At 37.7% G+C, this 20,923-nt stretch overlaps 1 protein-coding gene across 1 annotated transcript in view; it reads left to right on the top strand.

Moving 5' to 3' along the window:
- The first annotated feature begins 370 nt into the window (after positions 1-370).
- The window catches only part of STIL (STIL centriolar assembly protein), a 44,511-nt gene continuing 23,958 nt past the window's right edge, over positions 371-20,923 (top strand). The window contains exons 1-9 of the mRNA XM_044913842.1: positions 371-414; positions 4,018-4,125; positions 6,022-6,134; positions 6,661-6,848; positions 7,816-7,858; positions 8,000-8,063; positions 11,926-12,009; positions 13,677-13,763; positions 20,180-20,330. Coding sequence (XP_044769777.1) covers positions 371-414; positions 4,018-4,125; positions 6,022-6,134; positions 6,661-6,848; positions 7,816-7,858; positions 8,000-8,063; positions 11,926-12,009; positions 13,677-13,763; positions 20,180-20,330 — 882 coding nt within the window. The remainder of the gene's footprint in view (positions 415-4,017; positions 4,126-6,021; positions 6,135-6,660; positions 6,849-7,815; positions 7,859-7,999; positions 8,064-11,925; positions 12,010-13,676; positions 13,764-20,179; positions 20,331-20,923) is intronic.

Here is a 20,923-nt window from a genome sequence, read left to right as displayed (position 1 = left end):
TAACCTTGTTACAGAACCAATAAATATCTAGTTCATTGTTCCTATGTACTATTTTGCGGTTTTCTGAATATTATGAGGCTTTTGGTCAAATTTTCATATATTAAATACTTCCTGCTGCCTAGATTAATATTAACATTAATTTATAGGCAGAATGATTATAAAGTATGAAAATGATCAGAATCCACAAGCATTTTATCTTACTAATCTATAGATGAAGGTACTTCATATAAGTAACCTAATTTTGTCTGCACTGTTAATATGTGGTTAAATCATGTTTCTTATTTTTTGTTTTTATCATTCATTAGTAACCTGCACTTTACTTTTTTAGGAACTGAGCATTTGAAATTGAATACATAATTCACCAACTATCATGGAGCCTACATATTCTCTTGCAGGGCCCCAGATGAATACCAGGTATAGAAACATTTTTACAAAATGTTTTTTTCACTGCTTTTCATAACTTGGGAAGATAGGTTGGAATAGAAAAAAACAAAACACAAAACTTTCAAATCAGGAACATCTGGGTCCACATCCCAGCTCTACCACTTGGTAGGTGGGTGACCTTGATCAAGTTAATTAACTTCTCTAAGCCTCAGTTTCCTCATCTGTAAATGGGGATAGTAATCTCTATGTAACAAGATTATTGTGAAGGATTAAATAAGATTACTAAGGTAAAGGGTCTGGCACATAGTAGGCACTTGGTAAATATTAGTTTCATTCCCACCTTCGCTTTTTTGGTTTCACAGAGCATCTTTATTGATGGGAAATAGAACCTGAGCTCTTTTTTTTTTTTTTTTAAAGATTTTATTTATTTATTTGACGGAGAGACACAGCGAGAGGGAGAACACAGGCAGGGGAAGTGGGAGAGGGAGAAGCAGGGTTCCCATGGAGCAGGGAGCCCGATGTGGGGCTGGATCCCAGGACCATGGGATCATGACCTGAGCCGAAGGCAGATGCTTAATGACTGAGCCACCCATGTGCCCCAGAACCTGAGCTTTTGAGGCTAAAAATCATACATATTTATTTACATCCTAGACAAGTGAGGGAAACTGGCTGGGTTCCTTCCCTTGTCTAAACCCTAATCCTTGATGGGAAAAATTTCACATTGAATATACCAAGTTTCTTTAAATGTCCCTAAGCCTTTTCCCACTCACGTGGAATAGGAAGGAGGAGTTTGCCACCTGTCCCCTAATTTTCTGTCTGTCAATACTGTGGGGATAAGGCAGGTTGGCTTATGTTGGCTGTTTGGATCATTTATCGTTCTTTTTTTCCCTCTAGGGAAGGACAATTAATGCTGATATGTGATTTTTCTTTTCTTCTAAACTATAATTATATCCATGAATTACCTTCGTTCTCTGTACTTTTCTTTTGTGCCAGATGTTTTTGATGAAGACAATGGGAAACGTGACCCAAAGAGGCTATCATATTCCTTTTGCTTAATTTTGGCCCTTCTGTTTTATCCTACTGCCACCTCTTATTCTTTGAAAATTTGTCAACTTCTGTTCTTTTAAAGAACTTAGTGCAACAAGCCAATACACTCTCTTTTCTATTTTATTTTTAGGCCAAAATCATTCCTTACATTCTAGGTAAGATAATATACTCATGTAATTTAAATTGATTATTCCTGATATATTCAACTTAGTTTTTTTACTTATTTAATGACCTCTGGTTTTCTTTCTTTTCTTTTTTAAGATTTTATTTATTTATTTGAGAGAGAGAGAGTACAAGCAGGAGAGAGGCAGAGGGAGAGGGAAAAACAGACTCCCAACTGAGCAGGGAGCCCGACATGGGGCTCTATCCCAGCACCCTGGGATCATGACCTGAGCTGAAGGCAGAAACTTAACCAACTGAGCCACCCACGCCCTGACCTCTGGTTTTCAATAATCTCTGGGCTAGAAGAGTAACAGTTCTGAATTATTTAGGGGTTGCAGCCCCCTTTGAATATCTGATAGCATGAATCCCCTATATAAGATAAAACACTTATATACGTACATGTAAAATTTTGTGCCACATTTCAGGATGTTTGTGTTTACCCTGCCTCTAAAGTCTACTGTATACCTTAGATTAAGAAAAGGACTAATAGCAGCATTTATTGAAATCTTGTTATGTGCCAGGTGCTGTGCTAAGCACCTTACATGCATTATTCTTCTTTAATCCTTATAACAAACCTATGAGGTGTAGGTACTATTATTATCATCCCCACCTTTTTTTTTTTTAAATGAGGAAACGGTAGTGTAGAGAGATTAACCAATCCAGAGTTATATAGTTGGTAAGTGGTGTAGGCAGGATTGAAACCTGCCACCACTGTCACCTGATGTGACTTCTGCTTTAAACCTTTTATGTATATGGACTCATTTAATATTCAGTGTAACTACCAGGAGATATAGGTATTATCCTCATCTGTTTAACAGATGAGGAAACTGAGGCACAGAGACATTAAATAACATGAGTGAGGTCATACAGCTAACAAATTTTGAAGCGAGTTTTCAGACGTAAACAATTGATTTCAAGATATTTTGCTTTACCCACCACATTATACTGCCTCTCACCAACTGATAAATAATAAATATATTAAATATAGAAGCATAGATTAAACTGACAATTTGTTACTTACTAGCTTTGTGACCTTGAACAGATTTCTCAATCTCACACTATATCCTCATTTCAAAAATGGGAGATTAAAGATCCCTCTTATAGATATTATGAGCTCAAATTAAACGTGGATTTGAAAGCACACAGCTAGGAATAGTGGTGGAGCCAGGATTGGAACCCAGGTTCTAAAGCACTAAACCATTCAGCTTCTGGAAGTATAAGCTTTGAAATCAGTCACACTTAGATTCAGATCCCACCTTTGCTACTTAATTGTTGTATAAAGTTAGGAAAGTTACAGTTTGTTATCTATAAAATGGATAATAAAGTGTTTCTGGAACAATTTTAGTGAGATATTATGCATGTAAAGTGCCTACTGGGATTCCTGGTACATAGTAGGTGATCAGTAAACTGGGGCTAGTCTTGTAGTTGAGAAGCTTCATTAGATGATACGTGAAAGTAAGACCTAGAACAAGGTATTCTTAATACATGATATACATATTCTTTCAGTTCAACTATTTAATAGTTTACTACCATGCAAATGCATTGGTGTAGTTAGCTCACTGTCAGAGCTTTCTTGCTTTAATTACATGGGACTTTGGCTGATATCTTTTCCCCAGTCCTTTCTCTCTGTTGTTTTTTTTCTTACCATGGTTTTCTCATGTTACTCACATAAAATAAAAACTTTATGATGGTGTTCTGTATGACTTAGCATTGAAACCTTGCTTTACACTGTCTCTAGGATCTTTGCTTAAGGAATTACTTATAATGCTGTCCTTTTGATGCTTCAATAACAATTAAACTGAAGTGATAGGACCCAAGATACTAAGTTTAGAAACACTGAAAAATAAAGACTATATTAAGTTTTTGTGCTTTTCATAATTTTATTGGGTATTATCTAGAAATTAGCTCAGAGGGACAGAATTTTAAATTTAAATGTAATTTCATGGTTTATACTTATTTCTCTGTTACTTAAAATGAGGATATTATAGGATTGATACTCCCGATTCTTATTTACTTATTTATTTATTTATTTTCTTTTTTCTTTTTATTTTAAGTAGGCTCCATGCCCAATGTGGGGCTTGAACTCACAACCATGAGATCAGGGGTCACGTGCTCTACCAACTGAGCCAGCCAGGTGCCCCTTCCCCTTCTTTTTAAGAGACATGTGTGTATATGAATTTATGTATGCATAGGAAAAAAAGAATAGGGAAAAACAATACCTAAATTTTGAGTGCTTATTTTCTTGATAGTAAAGTTACAAGGATTTTTCTTTTTTTTTTTACTTTTTAAAAATATTTTTAAGCTCTCTTAAAATTAACATAAGTAGTTTGAAAAGCCCCATCATTTAATGTTAAACTGCTTCTTATAAAATTTCTGCTAAGTTTGCTTTTCATTGTGCTTTGATTTAAAAAAATTTTTTTAAAGGTTTCCTTCAAGCAGGATGGTACCTTTCTACTTTCCTCCATCAAAATGTGCACTTTGGAACCCAATCGCAATTGGAGATTTCATCTACTTACATCTCAATTACTACAGGTATAAGATGTTTCTCTTTTCAAATCAAACCAGTATAAACAGGAGTCAAAAGGATGTATGAGGCAAAGTTGATTACTATTGACTAATTCCTTTTTTTTTTAAACTTTTCCATTCAGAAACTCCCCTCAAACTATCCGTTTTGCTGCTTAAATCTATTTCTTGTGCTTTTGAGAAGTAATCTTAATTTTGCAGTTAAAATGTTCTGCAAATCTAAAGTTCTAAGTATTATAGGAGTTCAAGAGACAGGATATAATAAAAACTGAAACGGTTTTTCATCATGCTTTAGCATGCTGTCTTTGTAAAACATTGAGAAGATTGAACTTATTTTGAGTGGATAGATCATGTTAGAAGGAATATAAAATATGGTTATGGGCAGGATCTTGAAAGACATAAATACTTAGGCTTAAAGAAATAGAAAATAGAGATTCACTGTGATTTGTATATAAGGGAGTTATTTGTTGAAAGGAGAATTCTAAGAAGGATGAGTCATAGTGGGGAGAACCTGGAGTTATCTTAGCTGTGAGGTGGTTTTCTGTAATCTAAGTAACATCAATTTATGCCCTAGTGGTTTGTTTAAGGTGCTATAACTGGAGTCAGACTGCCTGGAGGGTCAAATCCTGATCCTACCACTTCTTATTTATGCAACCTCAGTAAAGTAGGCAAGGATCAGTTTCTTTATTTAGAAAATGGGAATAATGATACCTGTTTCATAGCACTAATGAGACCGGCTCTGTAAAGCAGCAGTTGGCATGGTGCCTGGAACATAGGAAGTAGTCAATAAATGGTTACTCTTATAAGGGCTTAGAGCAATGTAGCAGTATTAAGATCAAAAGGAAAGAATGAAACAAGGTATTTTGAAGAAATAGCGTATAGCGTATAGCGTATAGCGTTTGATGATGGATTCAGTCGGACTAAAGGAGAGATACAAGTCAAAAAGTATTTTAAGTTCTAAACCAGTTGGCAGAGAAGGATAGTATCATTGACAAAAAACAGCCTTGTGGGGGTGCCTGGGTGGCTCAGTTGGTTAAGCATCTGCCTTCAGCTCTGGTCATGATCTCAGGGTCCTCTTTGGGTGTACTTAGTTGCCATCTAACCTGTATGTTTAGGTTTTTTAAATGTGGAAGTATTCCATATATATGAAAGATTGTTTATAATATATATGCAGAGTTTATAGGATAATAAAAATTCATGTACCTGTCCGCAGTTCATTATATTGAGTTTTGAATTGATTATATTTTTATTTCTGCAAGTTCTTTGCGGTTCTTTTTCAAATCTGCCTCATCTTTTTTTTGATAGTATCTACTTCCTTTCTCATATTTTGGAGTCCCTTTTGTGTATCTTTACACATTTTAATCATAGTTTTATATATTCTACATTCAATAATACTAGTATCTGAAGTCCATAGACCATCTGTAAACAAAGAGATGTGGTATTTCAATCAATTCTTTTTTTTTTTTATTCATGAGAGACGGGGGAGAGAGAGAGAGGCAGAGGCAGAGGGAGAAGCAGGCTCCCTGCTGAGCAGGGAGCCCGATGCGGGACTCGATCCCAGGACTCTGGGATCATGACCTGAGCCGAAAGCAGACGCTTAACCATCTGAGCCACCCAGGCGCCCTCAATCAATTCTTATTTATAGAAACAGGAGGCTGGCCTCATAGTTTCTTGAACCTTGCTCTGGTTCGTAAAGTTAAGCAAATGCTCAGAGAACAACTATAAAGTCAGTGTCTACTTACTGCACCACCACCGCCTACCCATCTTTGACCCTAGGATTTCTCAACAATGATTTTTCTGTACATGTTAAAAGATGTGTGTTATATTTTAGGCAGCATTTCATGGCAGGAGGATTTTTTAGGATATCAGACCCACCATATTCATAAAAGACTTGTTATTTTTCAGAAATCCAAAGCTTGTGGTAACTGAAAGGACCATCCGACTTGCCTGTCGTCATGCTAAGCAGAATAAAAAAAACCTGCCATGCTTTTTACTTGGGTCTCTTGTAGTAGATGAAGGTAATATACTTTAAAAAAATATTTTTTTTTTTTTTTAAAGATTTTATTTATTTATTTGAGAGAGAGAGTGAGAGAGAGAAAGAGCACAAGAGGGGGGAGCGGGAGAGGGAGAAGCAGACTCCCTGCTGAGCAGGGAGCCCGATGCGGGACTCGATCCCGGGACTCCAGGATCATGACCTGAGCCGAAGGCAGTCGCTTAACCAACTGAGCCACCCAGGCACCCTAAAAAAATATTTTTATAACTATAATAGAATTTGTGTTTCGAATTCAGCCAATTATTGTAATGTTCTTTGTGCTAACGTTCTTTGCAATATACCAAGGTTATAAAGGTAAGTAAAACTTGACACTACTGATCACAGACTTCACAGGTCAGGTGGAAGAATATATATGCAAGCCATTTTTTAAAAATAAGAGCTTAGTGTACTATTAATATGAACAAAATGCTTTGTTATAATTGTAGGCTTGCTTGGTTGATTTCAAATTTTTATTGTCATGCTATATAATAACTGCTATTTTTGTTCTTCAGATGAAGAAAGTATGACATTGACAATAGATCGTTTTGATCCTGGTAGAGGAGTACCTGAATGCTTAGAAAGAACCCCTACTGCTTTTCTTCCTGGGGACTTTGTGATTCCATGCAAAATTCATACTCATGGACTTTGTTCAAAAGAAATAATAGTTCATGATGCAGATGACTTCAGTTCAGCTTTTAAGGTGAGATTTATTGATAACTTGATTATTCTTAATTGAACACAAGTATCAAATTATGTGTACTATGTTGTATTTCAATAAACCCATGTTTAACAAGTATTCATAATAATTTCTGATTGAATGATTGTTGCTAAAATACAGTTAAATGTGGTTTCTGAAGGCAGAAATTCTAGAGAGGTAATATGGGTAGCATTCCAGAAGGGGAGGCAGTATGACCAAGATACCCAAGTAAAAGATGTGCTCAGGGTGATATTAAGGGTGTAGATTTTTGCTGCATTTGTGAGCAATCAGATTGGACTATTAGTTTGGCCAGATTGTAGAGAGCCTTGTCTGCCAGGCTAAGGAATTTGAACTTTGTCATACGGGCTATGTAGAGTCACTGAAAGTTTCTGAAAAGAGGAAATACTATTAAATTAAGGATAGTTAATCTGATAGGGCAGCCTGACTGAAGTCAGAGAGAGTAGGTAGGCCAAGTCTGTAGTCAGGTGTGTATTAGAGAAGGTGTATTAGCCTGGAGTAGAGTGGTGGCGGAATGTCTAGGAAGGGCGCAGTGGGCCTGAGCAACTACGCAGGAAGAACCGATTTGACAATTTGTGGCAATAAGAAAATAATTAAAGAAGAATGGACTTTAGATTTTCTTAGTTGAGTTGGAGTTTACATCTGTTTTTTTCAGTGATAAATGTTTATAGAAGTGACATTCTCTAGTAAGAATTTGAAATGCTGCTGGGACATCTAAGTTGGCAATATGTAGTGGAGCTTGGTACAATAAATCTCACTTGCTTTGACCTAATTATTCATGTAACTTTTTGGTCACATGGAAAAAAATGAGAGAATTGAAATGTTACGAATCAGAAATTGTTTAATTTTGTTAGATCAAGGTATATATATGTATACATGTACCAGTATGAAGTAAAACGTTTAGAGATAAAGATTTCAAAGTTAAAATAGTTGTATAATTTTGATTCCGCAGGCTCTGCAGCATCATGTGTGTAGCAAAGATTTCTTGGACTGTGGTAAACTGCTTTCCCTAAGAGCTCATATCACTTCCAGGGAAAGTTTGGACATTGTGGATTTGGATTTGCATTGGGCAGCAGTAACTCTGGCAAATACCTTTAAGTGCAGACCTGTGAAGCCCATCCCCATTATTCCAACAGCTCTGGCAAGAAACTTGAGTAGTAATCTGAGTATTTCTCAAGTTCAAGGTACCTATAAATATGGGTAAGTAAGAGATAAATTAATTTTAAATATTGGTCACATTAGTATATTTTCATGGTATCCACATCATATGAAATATTTGTGCATTCAGTTTATATGCCAGAGATCTGTGGTGGCTAGGTAAATAACCAAGGAAGGTAAAAAATGAAGTTGTTGAATTTTACTGAATATGGTTCAGAGTTGTGCCTATCACCCCAAGAAAAATTAATGGTAAAATTTATATTAAAAATTGGTTGTATTTTGTGATTTGAAATTAGGAGACATTATCCTCTATGTCATTTTGCACTTTGTATCTTGCCTAGGTTTGGGTCATTGTCTTTTTGTCTCTTTTTTTTTTTTTTTTAGACTGTAATCTGACTGAGCCTAACAGAGGCTGAAAAATTTTTTTATTACTTGCAGTTTTAACTGTGAATAATGAGCATTGCAGAGAGAGAAAGGAGATAGCTAAATAAAAATTTGTAGTACTCTTGCTTATCAGATTGTCAACCACTTGAGGGTGGAGTTTCCCCACATAGCTGGAGCAGCATCCTCTCCAGCTTTCTATCACCACTCTTAGTTTCTTAGGAAATGTAAGCCAAATTGCATGCTTTCTGACCCTCAGCAGGGCTACTTCCCTGATTCCTCAACCACTTTCTTTATCTATTGTCTACTGAGCTAGGTTAGACTATGTAAGCACCCTCTGCTTTAAAGTCTAAGCAATTCACTTCTGGCTTCCTTTCCCACTGACTCCACCCTGGTTCCTGTTAGGTCTCTAGAGCTGAAAATGTTTGCCAAGATACACTGAACTGCAAGTCCAGTCCTCTAAAAATGCCTCTTCAAAAGAGGAAAAGAAAAAGAGACGGTTTTCTTTTCAGAGGGTCCCTGGAATAGCGAGAAAAGTCCTATTTTTGAGTCCCACATGCTGACCAGAGCAACTTTCTGTTTGGAGTGGTACAAAGGAAAAAGTGTGTATGTTCCAGTATCATGGTATGGTCTACGGTGATCAAGTGTTTGGATTAAGTGAAACATTTAATTCTCTAGGAGTAATAAGTGCTTCTCAGTTGGTACATGGGAACTTTGTTAAAATTAACCAAAAAATTAGGTTTTCTTAGTACCCATGCCCATCTACTGGTGAAGCGTGAATTTATCTTTCTTTGAATTTTCCTTTTATGACCCCTTTTCATGCTAGTAGTAACCTAGGATGTTCAGTATTCTATCTAATTACCTATCTTCCTTGCCCCTTCTTACCTAGAATTATTTAATTTGTGACATTTGTCCTTTTCCTTGACCACATTCATTTATTTACCCTGATACTTGTTAGGATCCATTTTAGAATAGGTATTGTGTTAGACACTGGAATTAAATAGATAAAAACCATATTTATTGTCCATTAAATATATTAATGTGTAAACATGATGCAGATAAATATAATGGGAGTTTTTATACAGTGCAGGGAAAGCAGGAAGGTGTGTCCATATTGCCTGGGAAAATCATGGAAAGCCTGTTAGTTCTTTTAAAGAATAGGAATTTATCAGATGGTCAAGGCAGAAGAGCTTTCAGAGCAGGTGTTAAGTGTCATTTTTTTTTAAGTTGTTTTCTTTTTTTTTTTCCTTAATCTTAAGTAATCTCCACACCCAACGTGGGACTCTAACTCAACCTTGAGATCAAGAGTCGAGTGCTCTTACGACTGAGCCAGGCAGGTGCCCCAAATGTCATTTTTTTTTCTAAGATTTTTTTTTAAAAGATTTTATTTATTTATTTGAGATAGAGAGTGAGTGAGAGCGAGACCATGAGCTGGGAGACAGAGGGAGAGGGAGAAGCAGGCTCCCACCGAGCAGGGAGCCCGACATGGGGCTTGATTCCAGGACCCTGGGATCATGACCCGAGCTGAAAGCAGACGCTTAACCAACTGAGCCACTCATGCGCCCAACTAAGATATTATTTATAAGTAATCTCTATACCCAACATGGGCTTGAACCCACAACCCTGAGATCAAGAGTTGCACGCTCTATCAACTGAGCCAGCCAGGTGGCCCTAGGTATTATTGATCCATAAATCTCCCTGCCACCTGAGGCTTAATCATCTTGTCACATGGCCTGATAAATTCATTATCTTTGTGTTTTAGGGTTATCATAGCAATAAAATATATCCTCATTGGTACTATTAAGACTTTATATCACTAATAGCATCATTTTTATTTTTGTGTTTTAAAGCCATAATGATGAAATTAACTTTTTTTTTTTATTTGAGAGAGTGAGTGAGAGTGCAGGGGTTGGGGGAGGTGGGAGTGTGAGGAGCAGAGGGAGAGGGAGGGAGAGAATATTAAACAGGCTCCACGCCCAGTGCAGAGCCTGATGTGGGGCTTAGTCTCACAGCCCTGAGATCATGACCTGAGCTGATATCAAGAGTCCAACACTTAACTGACTGAGCCATCCAGGCACCCCAACTCTTGACAATTCTATAGTTATTCATATTCTTAAAACTTACCGTCAATGATAGGGGCATCTGGCTGGCTCAGTCAATGGAGCATGTGACTCTTGATCTCGGGGTCTTGAGTTGAAGCCCCACACTAGATGTAGAGATTACTTAAAAAAATAAGCTTAAAAAAAAAACTTACTGTCAATAATACATGTAATAACAAAGTTTAAATGTGGTATAATGTCCTTTTAGGAAAAGGTGAATTTTGGGGTCTATCATAATGGTTCCAACGTTCTTTGATAGTGGTTGGAAGAATATAGTGCATGGAAGATTGAGTATACCTCACATAATTCAGCTTCGTTAGTGAGAAGTCACATCTGTTGCAGTCTTGTCAAGTCACCTGGATGCTTGAACACTTCTTCTTTTTTTTTTTTTTTTTTAAGATTTTATTTATTTATTTGACAGGGAGAGACACAGTGAGAGAGGGCACACAAGCAGGGGGAGTGGGAGAGGGAGAAGCAGGCTCCACGCAGAGCAGCGAGCCCGATGTGGGACTCGATCCCAGGACCCTGGGATCATGACCTGAGCCAAAGGCAGACGCTTAATGACCAAGCCACCCAGGCGCCCCTATTTTATTTTATTTTAAAGACTTTATTTTATTTTAAAGATTTTATTTTATTTGACAGAGGAGAGACACAGTAACAGAGGGAACACAAGCAGGGGGAGTGGGAGAGGGAGAAGCAGGCTTCCCACTGAGCAGGGAGCCTGATGTGGGGCTTGATCCCAGGACCCCGGGATCATGACCTGAGCCAAAGGCAGTCGCTGAACCGACTGAGCCACCCAGGCGCCCAGATGCTTGAACACTTCTAGTAACAGGAAGTTCACTTCTCCCTGGGAAACCTTTTTGAATCTGAAATAGCCTTGATTTTAATATTCCTGATTAAAATAAGTGGACACTTTTAGAGCAAAACTTTTTAAAAAGGTTTGTGATCTTCAATGACCATTTTAATAGAAATTTTAAGATATTAAATCTCTTCAGTCTCTTCTTCTTACTGGATTTTTGTTTTTACATTTTGAACTATTTTCTTTCTTTGTGTGTATGAGAGAAAACATTCATTTGAATCATCTTCCTTGCCTAAAATATGCTTCTTCAAGCATTCAGATTATCTCTTTTAGGTAAAAAGTACATACTCTTTTTTTTTTTTTTTAAATGGTTCAGCTCTTTTGTTTTTTTTTTTAAGATTTTATTTATTTGCGAGAGAGAGAATGAGAGAGAGAGAGCATGAGAGGGAGGAGGGTCAGAGGGAGAAGCAGACTCCCTGCCGAGCAAGGAGCCCGATGTGGGACTCGATCCCGGGACTCCAGGATCATGACCTAAGCCGAAGGCAGTCGCTCAACCAACTGAGCCACCCAGGCGCCCAAAAGTACATACTCTTAATTGTTTTTTACATGAATGTCTTCTGTTTAGGTATCTTACCATGGATGAAACACGCAAATTGTTACTTTTGCTGGAATCGGATCCCAAGGTTTGTTCTCTACCATTAGTGGGAATGTAAGTATTATATTATATATGAAAACCTTTTCAGCCACATAAGTATTCAAATGTATGTAATAAGCATGTTAATTAGTTGTACTATGAATATATACTTAATACTTAGATCACCTTATAAAGCCACAAAGGCCAGTGATTCTTTTTTTTTATTCTTATGTTAATCCCCATACATTACATCATTAGTTTTAGATGTAGTGTTCCATGATTCATTGTTTGTGCATAACACCCAGTGCTCCATGCAGAATGTGCCCTCCTCAATACCCATTACCAGGCTAACCCATCCTCCCACCCCCCTCCCCTCTAGAACCCTCAGTTTGTTTTTCAGAGTCCATCGTCTCTCATGGTTCGTCTAAGGCCAGTGATTCTTAAGCTTTCTTCTTTTCTTTTTTTTTTTTTTAAGATTTTATTTATTTATTTGACAGAGACACAGCGAGAGAGGGAACACAAGCAGGGGGAGTGGGAGAGGGAGAAGCAGGCTTCCCGCCTTGCAGGGAGCCCAATGCATGGCTCGATCCCAGGACCCTGGGACCATGACCTGAGCCGAAGGCAGATGCTTAACGACTGAGCCACCCAGGCGCCCCTTAAGCTTTCTTATTTTCATAGTAGAATCAGTTAAAACCAGATTTTGCCCAATCTTAGGAAGAACTCCAATAAATAAAACATACAAAGTTGAATTCTTCTGGTTAAAGTTGAATCCTTAGAGCCCTGTTTCTTTAACCTTCATCACTACCCCCTGTCCTTAAAGCATCTTGTAGAACATAGGGCTTAGAATAACACTTTAAAATACACTGCCAGGCAGTTTTGCAGAAATTCCCTTTGGTGTTAAGGGCTTTGTCTTTAGAGTTCGTGGTTAATGACATTTAGACAGATTATTCAGTCAGAAATTTATGTTTTTTGAGTATTTATTGAGTGCTTACCCTATGTATAGTACTGTATTTGGTACTGTTAGGATCTAAAGCTCTCCAAGGAATTTATAATCAAGGTGAGGCTATAAATTATATATATATTCACAAATAGAAAAATAATAAGGAAGTATGTGATTTATTATGAAATGAGCAATATAGACAGTGAGCGTTATTAGTATTCATTAGAGGGATAATAGGGGACATTTCCTTAAAGAAGGCAAACTTACGCTGGACCTTGAAGAGTTTGGATAATAGAAGGGAGGGGACTGGTGGTATGTGCAGTTAAACAATGCACAAATGTTCTGCAGACCACAAAATCTTACAGTCTGTTTCCTATGGTCCTAGTATTGGCTATCGGTCATACCAAGTGAATTCCTATTAAGAGCCTTGGGTGTTTTGGGCTACTGTCTCAATAACTATAGTTTTAGGCTACGTTAGCATTCTCCCCTAATTTAGCCCATTCTTCCTAGTCCAGGTTAGTTGATTCTAATTGATTCCTGCTTTCATCTCTATTGTTAACCATTTTGTCTCCCACCCTTTTCTTGTCCTCTCAAGTGGAAGAGGACAAAAAATATATCTATATTCCTTTTAATTATTAGCATGGTCTAGTGTTCATAGATTTCTTATTTATGAGCTGTTCAGTGTATTGCTGGTGAACACCAAGAATCTCTGGTATATTCCCTTGAGAAGAATGTAATCTGAAGCACATTAAGTATTAATTTGTAAGTGACTATAGCTTTTAATTTGTATTTTTTCTTTTAGTTGGCTATCTGGAATTATACATATCTATAGTCCTCAGGTATGGGCTTGCTGCTTACGATACATGTTCAGTTCTTCTATTCAAGAAAGGCAAGTGATATTTTGTATTTTATTTTGATCTTCTCCCTGTTCATGTTTTATTGATCTTGTTTAAAATTCATGCAATGCCTTAAGCTTTTATAGTTTACAGACCAGAAGAATAAGCACACTAAGAAAAACAAATCTTACATTAACTAGGAATAAAACCAGATAAAAAAGGTAAAGTTGCAGTATACTTGGAAATGTGAAGGAATTCACTTGTCTAACCATAGTACTATAACACAGAAGATACACTTTTTAGGTGTGGTGGAAAAAACCTGGAAATCATCTACTGTAGCATCCTATTTTATAAATAAAGGGATTAATTTTCAGTGCAGTGATTGAAAATGAGTTTGAATTTGTTGCCTTATGTGTGTTTTATTAAGTTACACAGTTACCTGTACTGTAAGGAATATTTGAGATGAGATATTTAATTTTCTTTCTGGAACTGAAGCACAAGCATTGGAACTAGCAAAGAAACTATAACCTCAACTCATTTAATTTTGTTATTTTGTATGTGATACCACCATTTGCCTCTTAGCTTTTTCATCTATTAAAATTTCCAGGTCTGTTTGTGTCAACCTTGGGTAGCTATAATACACTTTTTTTTTAAAAGATTTTATTTATTTATTTGACACAGAAAGAGAGCGCATGCACACCAGCTGGGGGAGAGGCAGACAGAGGGAGAGGGAGAAGCAGACTCCCTGCTGAGCAGGGAGCCTGATGCGGGGCTCAGTCCCAGGACTGTGGGATCATGACCTAAGCCAAAGGCAGACGCCCAACTGACTGAGCCACCCAAGTGCCCCTGTAATACACTTTTTAAAAAAACTTTGTTGAAAGGGCAGTACAAGTCCATGGCAATAAATCAAACATATGTAAAGATACACAATAAAGGAATAAGTTTATCTTTTATCCCATATCCCCAGACCCTATCCTCAGAGACAATCACTACTTTTTTTTTTTAAGATTTTATTTATTCATTTGAGACACAGAGATACAGAGAGAGAGAGAGAGAGAGAAAGCATGAGCAGGGAGAGAGGCAGAGGGAGAGGAAGAAGCAGGCTCCTTGCTGAGCCAGGAGCCCGATGTGGGGCTCGATCCCAGGACTCTGGGATCATGACCTGAGCTGAAGGCAGACGCTTAACCATCTGGGCCACCCAGGTGCCCCGAGACAATCACTATTAAATGTTAAATAGTATCTTGTGCTTCTTTCCTAAAATACCACTGCATAGACATCCTCTACATCCTGTGTATCATCCTCTCCTATCACAAATAGGAGCATACTGTTCTTTTCTGCATGTTTTTTCTCTGTATTATTTTACCTTAGAGGTCATTACATCTTGGCACATACAAATTTAGTCACATATTTGACAGTTGAATAGAAAGTAGTAGGTATTGGGACGCCTGGGTGGCTCAGTTGGTTAAGCATCTGCCTTGGGCTCAGGTCATGATCCCAGGGTCCTGGGGATCGAGTCCTGCATAGAGCTCCCTTCTCAGCGGAGAGCCTGCTTCTCCCTCTACCTGCCACTCCCCCAGCTTGTGCTTTCTTTCTCTGTCTCTCTGACAAAGAAATAAATAAAATCTTAAAAAAAAAAAAAAAAGAAAATAATATGTATTATATTTTAAAAACTAGTCCTTTTCCCTTTGCAGTTTTGTGTATGCATCTTTGTATACACACACATATGTACATATACTAGTATATTTGTAGAATAAATTCCTAAAAGTGGCTTTTCTAGGTCAAAGAGTATGTAATTAAACATTTTTTTCTTTTGTAATTTTAAATTTTTGTAGATATTGCCCTTCAAAGACTGCCAGTTTATAATCATTCCAACATTGTTTGAGAATGCCTATTTCCTCCATCCCCTCACTAACACTGTGGAACAAAATATTTATTGAGCACCTACTGTGTACCAAGCACTGTGCATGATATTGAGGATAAGCAGTAAACAAAGACCCTGCAGAGATAGGCAGTAAACAGAATAAGTAAAATAAGTAGTATTTTATAAGGTGATGAGTGCTGTGGAGAAAAATAAGCAGGGGAGGTAGATATTGGTGTGTCTGGATGGTAGTGATAGGTAGAGATGAAATTTTATATATTTTTAAGATTTTATTTATTTTTATTTTTTAAGACTTTATTTATTTGACAGAGAGAGACACAGAGAGAGAGGGAACACAAGCAGGAGGAGTGGGAGAGGGAGAAGCAGGCTTCCCACCGAGCAGGGAGCCTGATGCGGGGCTCGATCCCAGGACGCTGGGATCATGACCTGAGCCAAAGGCAGATGCTTAACGACTGAGCCACCTAGGCGCCCCTTTTTTAAGATTTTTAAAAAATTTTAAAGTAATCTCTACACCCAATGTGGGGCTAAAACTCACAACCCCGAGATCAAGAGTCGCATGCTCTACTGAAAAGAGTTGAAATTTTAAATAGGGTGGTCAGGGAGGCAAAGTCTTGAGGTGAGAAAGTAAGTCATGTGGCCGCCTGGGGCAGCGTGCCAGACAGAGGATACATTAAGTGCAAAGACTGTGGTTGAAAGATCACTTTGCATCTTCAAGAGACGGAAAGGAGGCCAGTATGCCTGAGAGGAAGGAGGGAAGGGGAAAGTAGCAAACTTCAGAGAGGTAACTTTTGATCTTTACAAATCTGATGGATGAAAAATGGTCTTTTGTGATGTTTTATAACCTCTTCTGGGATCTTCGCATTCATGTCTCTGGCCCTTCTCTTGGATTATGCATCTTTTTCACATTGCTTTTGTAAGATCTTTATTTCTCTTTCTCACTCACTCCCTCTATATATATGATATGTAAAACACAGAAATGTACATTTATAAAAATGTGTGTGTGTGTATGGCAAAGGTTATATAAATATAAAAATGTGTGTGTATGTGTATATGGCAAAGATTTTTTTCCCCCAGATTGCCATTTCATTTAACTTTGGTTAATGATATTTTTCTCAGGCTTAACTTTTAAGTCTAATTTGTCAATCTTCTTTTTCAATCTTAGAAAGGAATTGCCCACTCTAGGAGTGTTTATTGAAATAAAAAATCTCTTGTGTTTTCTTCAGGTGCTTTTTGCAGTTCTACTTTTTACATTTTGTTTCAACTTGTCAATCTAATTAGTTTTATTTGCAATAAAACAAATACTCATTTTAGTATATTAGTACAACTAAGTTTTATTATCAGTGACTGGTCTTTTAACTACTTATTGACAGTAAATGCTAGGTAAAATTAGTTTCGAAGCTCTCTCTGTTAGTCTGTGTTTAGTCTGAATCATTAGGCAATTTCTTTGATACCTGAACTCTTTAATTACAGCCCTATGAACCAGAGAGAATTAGCACTGCTTAGCATAGCTTAGGTTGATACTTTACAACATTTTGAACAGTGGTCTTGTCTGACCCAAGAGAGAGGAATTGAGCAGAATAGACATTCTGCCTCCACAGGACTTTGTTTTATTAATGTTGTTATTAATGTTGTAAGGTAGCCCCAAATTATTTTTCGTTCAGTGTTTTACAAAGGAGAGACAACTACTAAAAATATTTTTATTTATTTAAAGATTTTACTTGTTTATTAGAGAGTATGTGCACGTGCATGTGTTGGGGGAGGAGCAGAGGGAGAGGGAGAAAAGAGAGCCTCAAGAAGGCTCTGTGCTGGGCCCTGATCCCAAAACAGGGCTCCATCTCACAACCCCAAGATCACGACCTGAACCAAAATCAAGAGTTGGATGCTCAACCGACTGAGCCCCCCAGGTGCTCCTTTATTTAAAAAAAATTTTTCTTAAAGTATTTTTAAATACAGGTTCCCTGCCACCACCCCCCAACCCCATCTGAAAGAGCAGAGCGCTCCTATGAAACTTTTCAGAAGCTGAAATGACATAAAGCACAGAAGCAACTACCATTAATTTATATGGAAAATTTTTTGAGTGTTCCCAAACTGAGAAAATGACCTCTCTTAGGCTTTTCTGATACCTTAGAACATGTCTTGCTAATGGATGCACAAAATAAATTGAGATAAAACACAATACTCACAGACACAGTTCAAAGCTATGGCTGCTTGATGCTGAGATGCTGAGTGTAGTTCCCGAGGAAGGAGCCTGGCAGGGCTACTCTCGCTTTTGGTGCATGCTACCTCGATAATGGCTCATGCAACACAAATGCTGAACATTATTTTCAGTTTTGCCTTTTTTTGTAAAAGCAGAAATCTTCTTTGGATTTCTTTCAGTTAGTGAAAACAGGTTCTAACATAGGTCTTGTAAAAGTGAAGTGGCCTAATGTGAAGTTTTGAAAAGGGGATATCTGTTGGTTTTAGTATGTGTTTTAAGGATTCTTGATGACTTTACAAATATTTGTGGAGCCACTCACTGAATAATAAAATGAATTTATCCATGCTTATGATATTGAAATATTGTAAATAATTAAATTACCCACTTTTAGAAGTCTAGGTGAATAATGGCACATCTGTAAATTGTAATACTGGGTAGTCACTAAAAAAGAATAAAGAGGTCTGAGGTATAATATAGAATAGTGACATGGGAAGAAATCCAAGACAGTCAAATAAAAAATAGCAATTACTAATACAGTTGACCTTTGAACAATGCAGATGGTGAGGTGCTCAGTCAGAAATATAGGGGCGCCTGGCTGGCTCAGTCGGGAGAGCATGTGACTCTTGATCTCTGGGTCATAAGTTCAAGCCCCACGTTGGGTGTAGCATTTACTTAAAAAAACCATGAGAGGCTGCCTGGGTGGCTCAGTTGTTAAGCGTCTGCCTTCAGCTCAGGTCATGATCCCAGTGTCCTGGGATCAAGCCCCGCATCGGGCTCCCTGTTCTGCGGGAAGCCTGCTTCTCCCTCTCCCACTCCCCCTGCTTATGTTCCCTCTCTCGCTGTGTCTCTGTCAAATAAATTTAAAAAAAAAAACAAAAAAACATGAGAGACTATGGACTCTGAGAAACAAACTGAGGGTTTTTGAGGGGAGGGGATGGGGGGATGGGTTAGCCTGGTGATGGGTATTAAGGACGGCACGTATTGCATGGAGCACTGGGTGTTATACGCAAACACTGAATCATGGAACGCTACATCAAAAACTAGTGATACACTGTATGGTGAGTAACGTAACATAATAAAATAAAATTAAAACAAAACCAAAAAAAACCTACTGCATATAACTTGATTCCCCAAAAACTTACACTAATAGTGTACTGTTGACCAGAAACCTTATAGATAACCTGGTTAGTTAACACGTATTTTGTATGTTATATGTATTATATACTTTAAATATTCTCACAATATTACAAGTATTCTTCAATAAAGCAAGCTGGAGAAAAAAATGTTATTAAAATCATAAAGAAGAGGGGCTCCTGAGTGGCTCAGTTGTTAAGCGTCTGCCTTTGGCTCAGGTCATGGTCCCAGGGTCCTGGGATGGAGCCCCGTATCAGGCTCCCTGCTTGGCGGGAGGCCTGCTTCTCCCTCTCCCCCTGATTGTGTTCCCTCTCTAGCTGTCTCTCTCTCTGTTAAATAAAACCTTAAAAAAAAAAACTAAAAAAAATTAAGTAAAATCATAAAGAAGAATAAATATAGTACTGTGTTGTATTTATTGACAAAAATTCATGTGTAAGTGGACCTGCACACTTCAAACCCATGTTGTTCAAGGGTCAACTGTACTATGTATGGTATGGCCTCATTTTTATTAGATTGTATAAAATGTTTTTGTATGCCGAGGAGAAAATTATGGAGTTACATATACTAAACCAGAGAGTGGGGTGGTTTTCATTTTGTTTTCTATATCCCTGTTTTGTTTTGTTTTTTTAAGATTTTATTTATTTATTTGAGAGAGAGAGAGAGTGAGAGAGAGCATGAGAGGGGAGAGGCTCATAGGGAGAAGCAGACTCCCCACTGAGCGGGGAGCCCGATGTGGGACTTGATCCTGGGACTCCAGGATCACAACCTGAGCTGAAGGCAGTTGCTTAACCAACTGAGCCACCCAGGCACCCTATATATCCCTGTTTTGCTTGAAGTTTTTATAAGGAATATGTATTTCATAATAAAATGTATTTTAAAAATTAAAAATCAGTAACACTGAAAAGTAAGCACATTTGCTCCCTAGTTTTTTCTTTTTTTAAGACTTTATTTTTTTTTGAGAGAGAGAGACAGAGGGCATTGGGTGGGGGAGCAGAGGGAGAAGGAGAGGGACAAGCAACCCCCCACCAAGCACGGAGCTTGATGCAGGCAGGCCTGATCCCAAGACCCTGAGATCACGACCTGAGCCAAAGTCAGATGCTCAACCGACTGAGCCACCCAGGCACCTGCTCCCCAATTTGATTCCCCAAATTAGACTGCTTAGGTAGTTTATTAACTAGATTGAGAGATTTATGTAGAGTTGTTAGAATATACTCTTACTATCCTCAGTAAATTTTAATTAAATGGCATTTTTTGTTCAGGGTTTTTTCAGAATCTGGAAATTTCATTATAGTTCTCTATTCTGTGACACATAAGGATCCTGAATTTTATGAATGCCTCCCCTGTGATGGCAGGTCATCTGACCTTCAGTTCCAGCTACTAACCAGCAAGGAAACATTACATCTTTTCAAAGTAAGTGATTTGATTACCTAGCACATTAATGACTGTTTAGGGTTGCATGTTGGCAGTTTAAACCCAATGGTCTTTACCCCTTAAAGTAGTAACTCAAACTATTAGGTTTTGTTTTTAATTATTATTGAATATTAACTTTATTCATTTGTGGTTAATGTTGTTTTGTAAATTTTAGATCATGTCTCCAGAACAAAACAGGATCAGAGCTTTTCCACAGAATAACTTACCCATGTTGTTCTAAAGCCTTTGAAGAATATTAAGAATTTATATGTTTATATCATTTTATGATATTGAGAGTTAATTTGTGAACTTAGCATTCTGTTTGCCCTGTTATTATTTATTTATTTTAAGATTTTATTTATTTATTTATTTGACAGAGAGACACAGCGAGAGAGGGAACACAAGCAGCGGGAGTGGGAGAGGGAGAAGCAGGCTTCCCGCGGAGCAGGGAGCCCAATGCGGGGCTCCATGCGGGCTCGATCCCAGGACCCTGGGATCATGACCCTAGCCCAAGGCAGAGGCTTAACGACTGAGCCATCCAGGTGCCCCTTATCTTGTGTTTTGATGGAGATTTCCTTGATCACCAGGAGCTA

This window comes from Neomonachus schauinslandi, chromosome 4 (genome assembly GCF_002201575.2).
Source record: "Neomonachus schauinslandi chromosome 4, ASM220157v2, whole genome shotgun sequence".
In the NCBI taxonomy this organism is placed as follows: Eukaryota; Metazoa; Chordata; class Mammalia; order Carnivora; family Phocidae; genus Neomonachus; species Neomonachus schauinslandi.
Note: the sequence above shows the minus strand (reverse complement) of the source record. Positions and strands in the feature narration are given on the sequence as shown.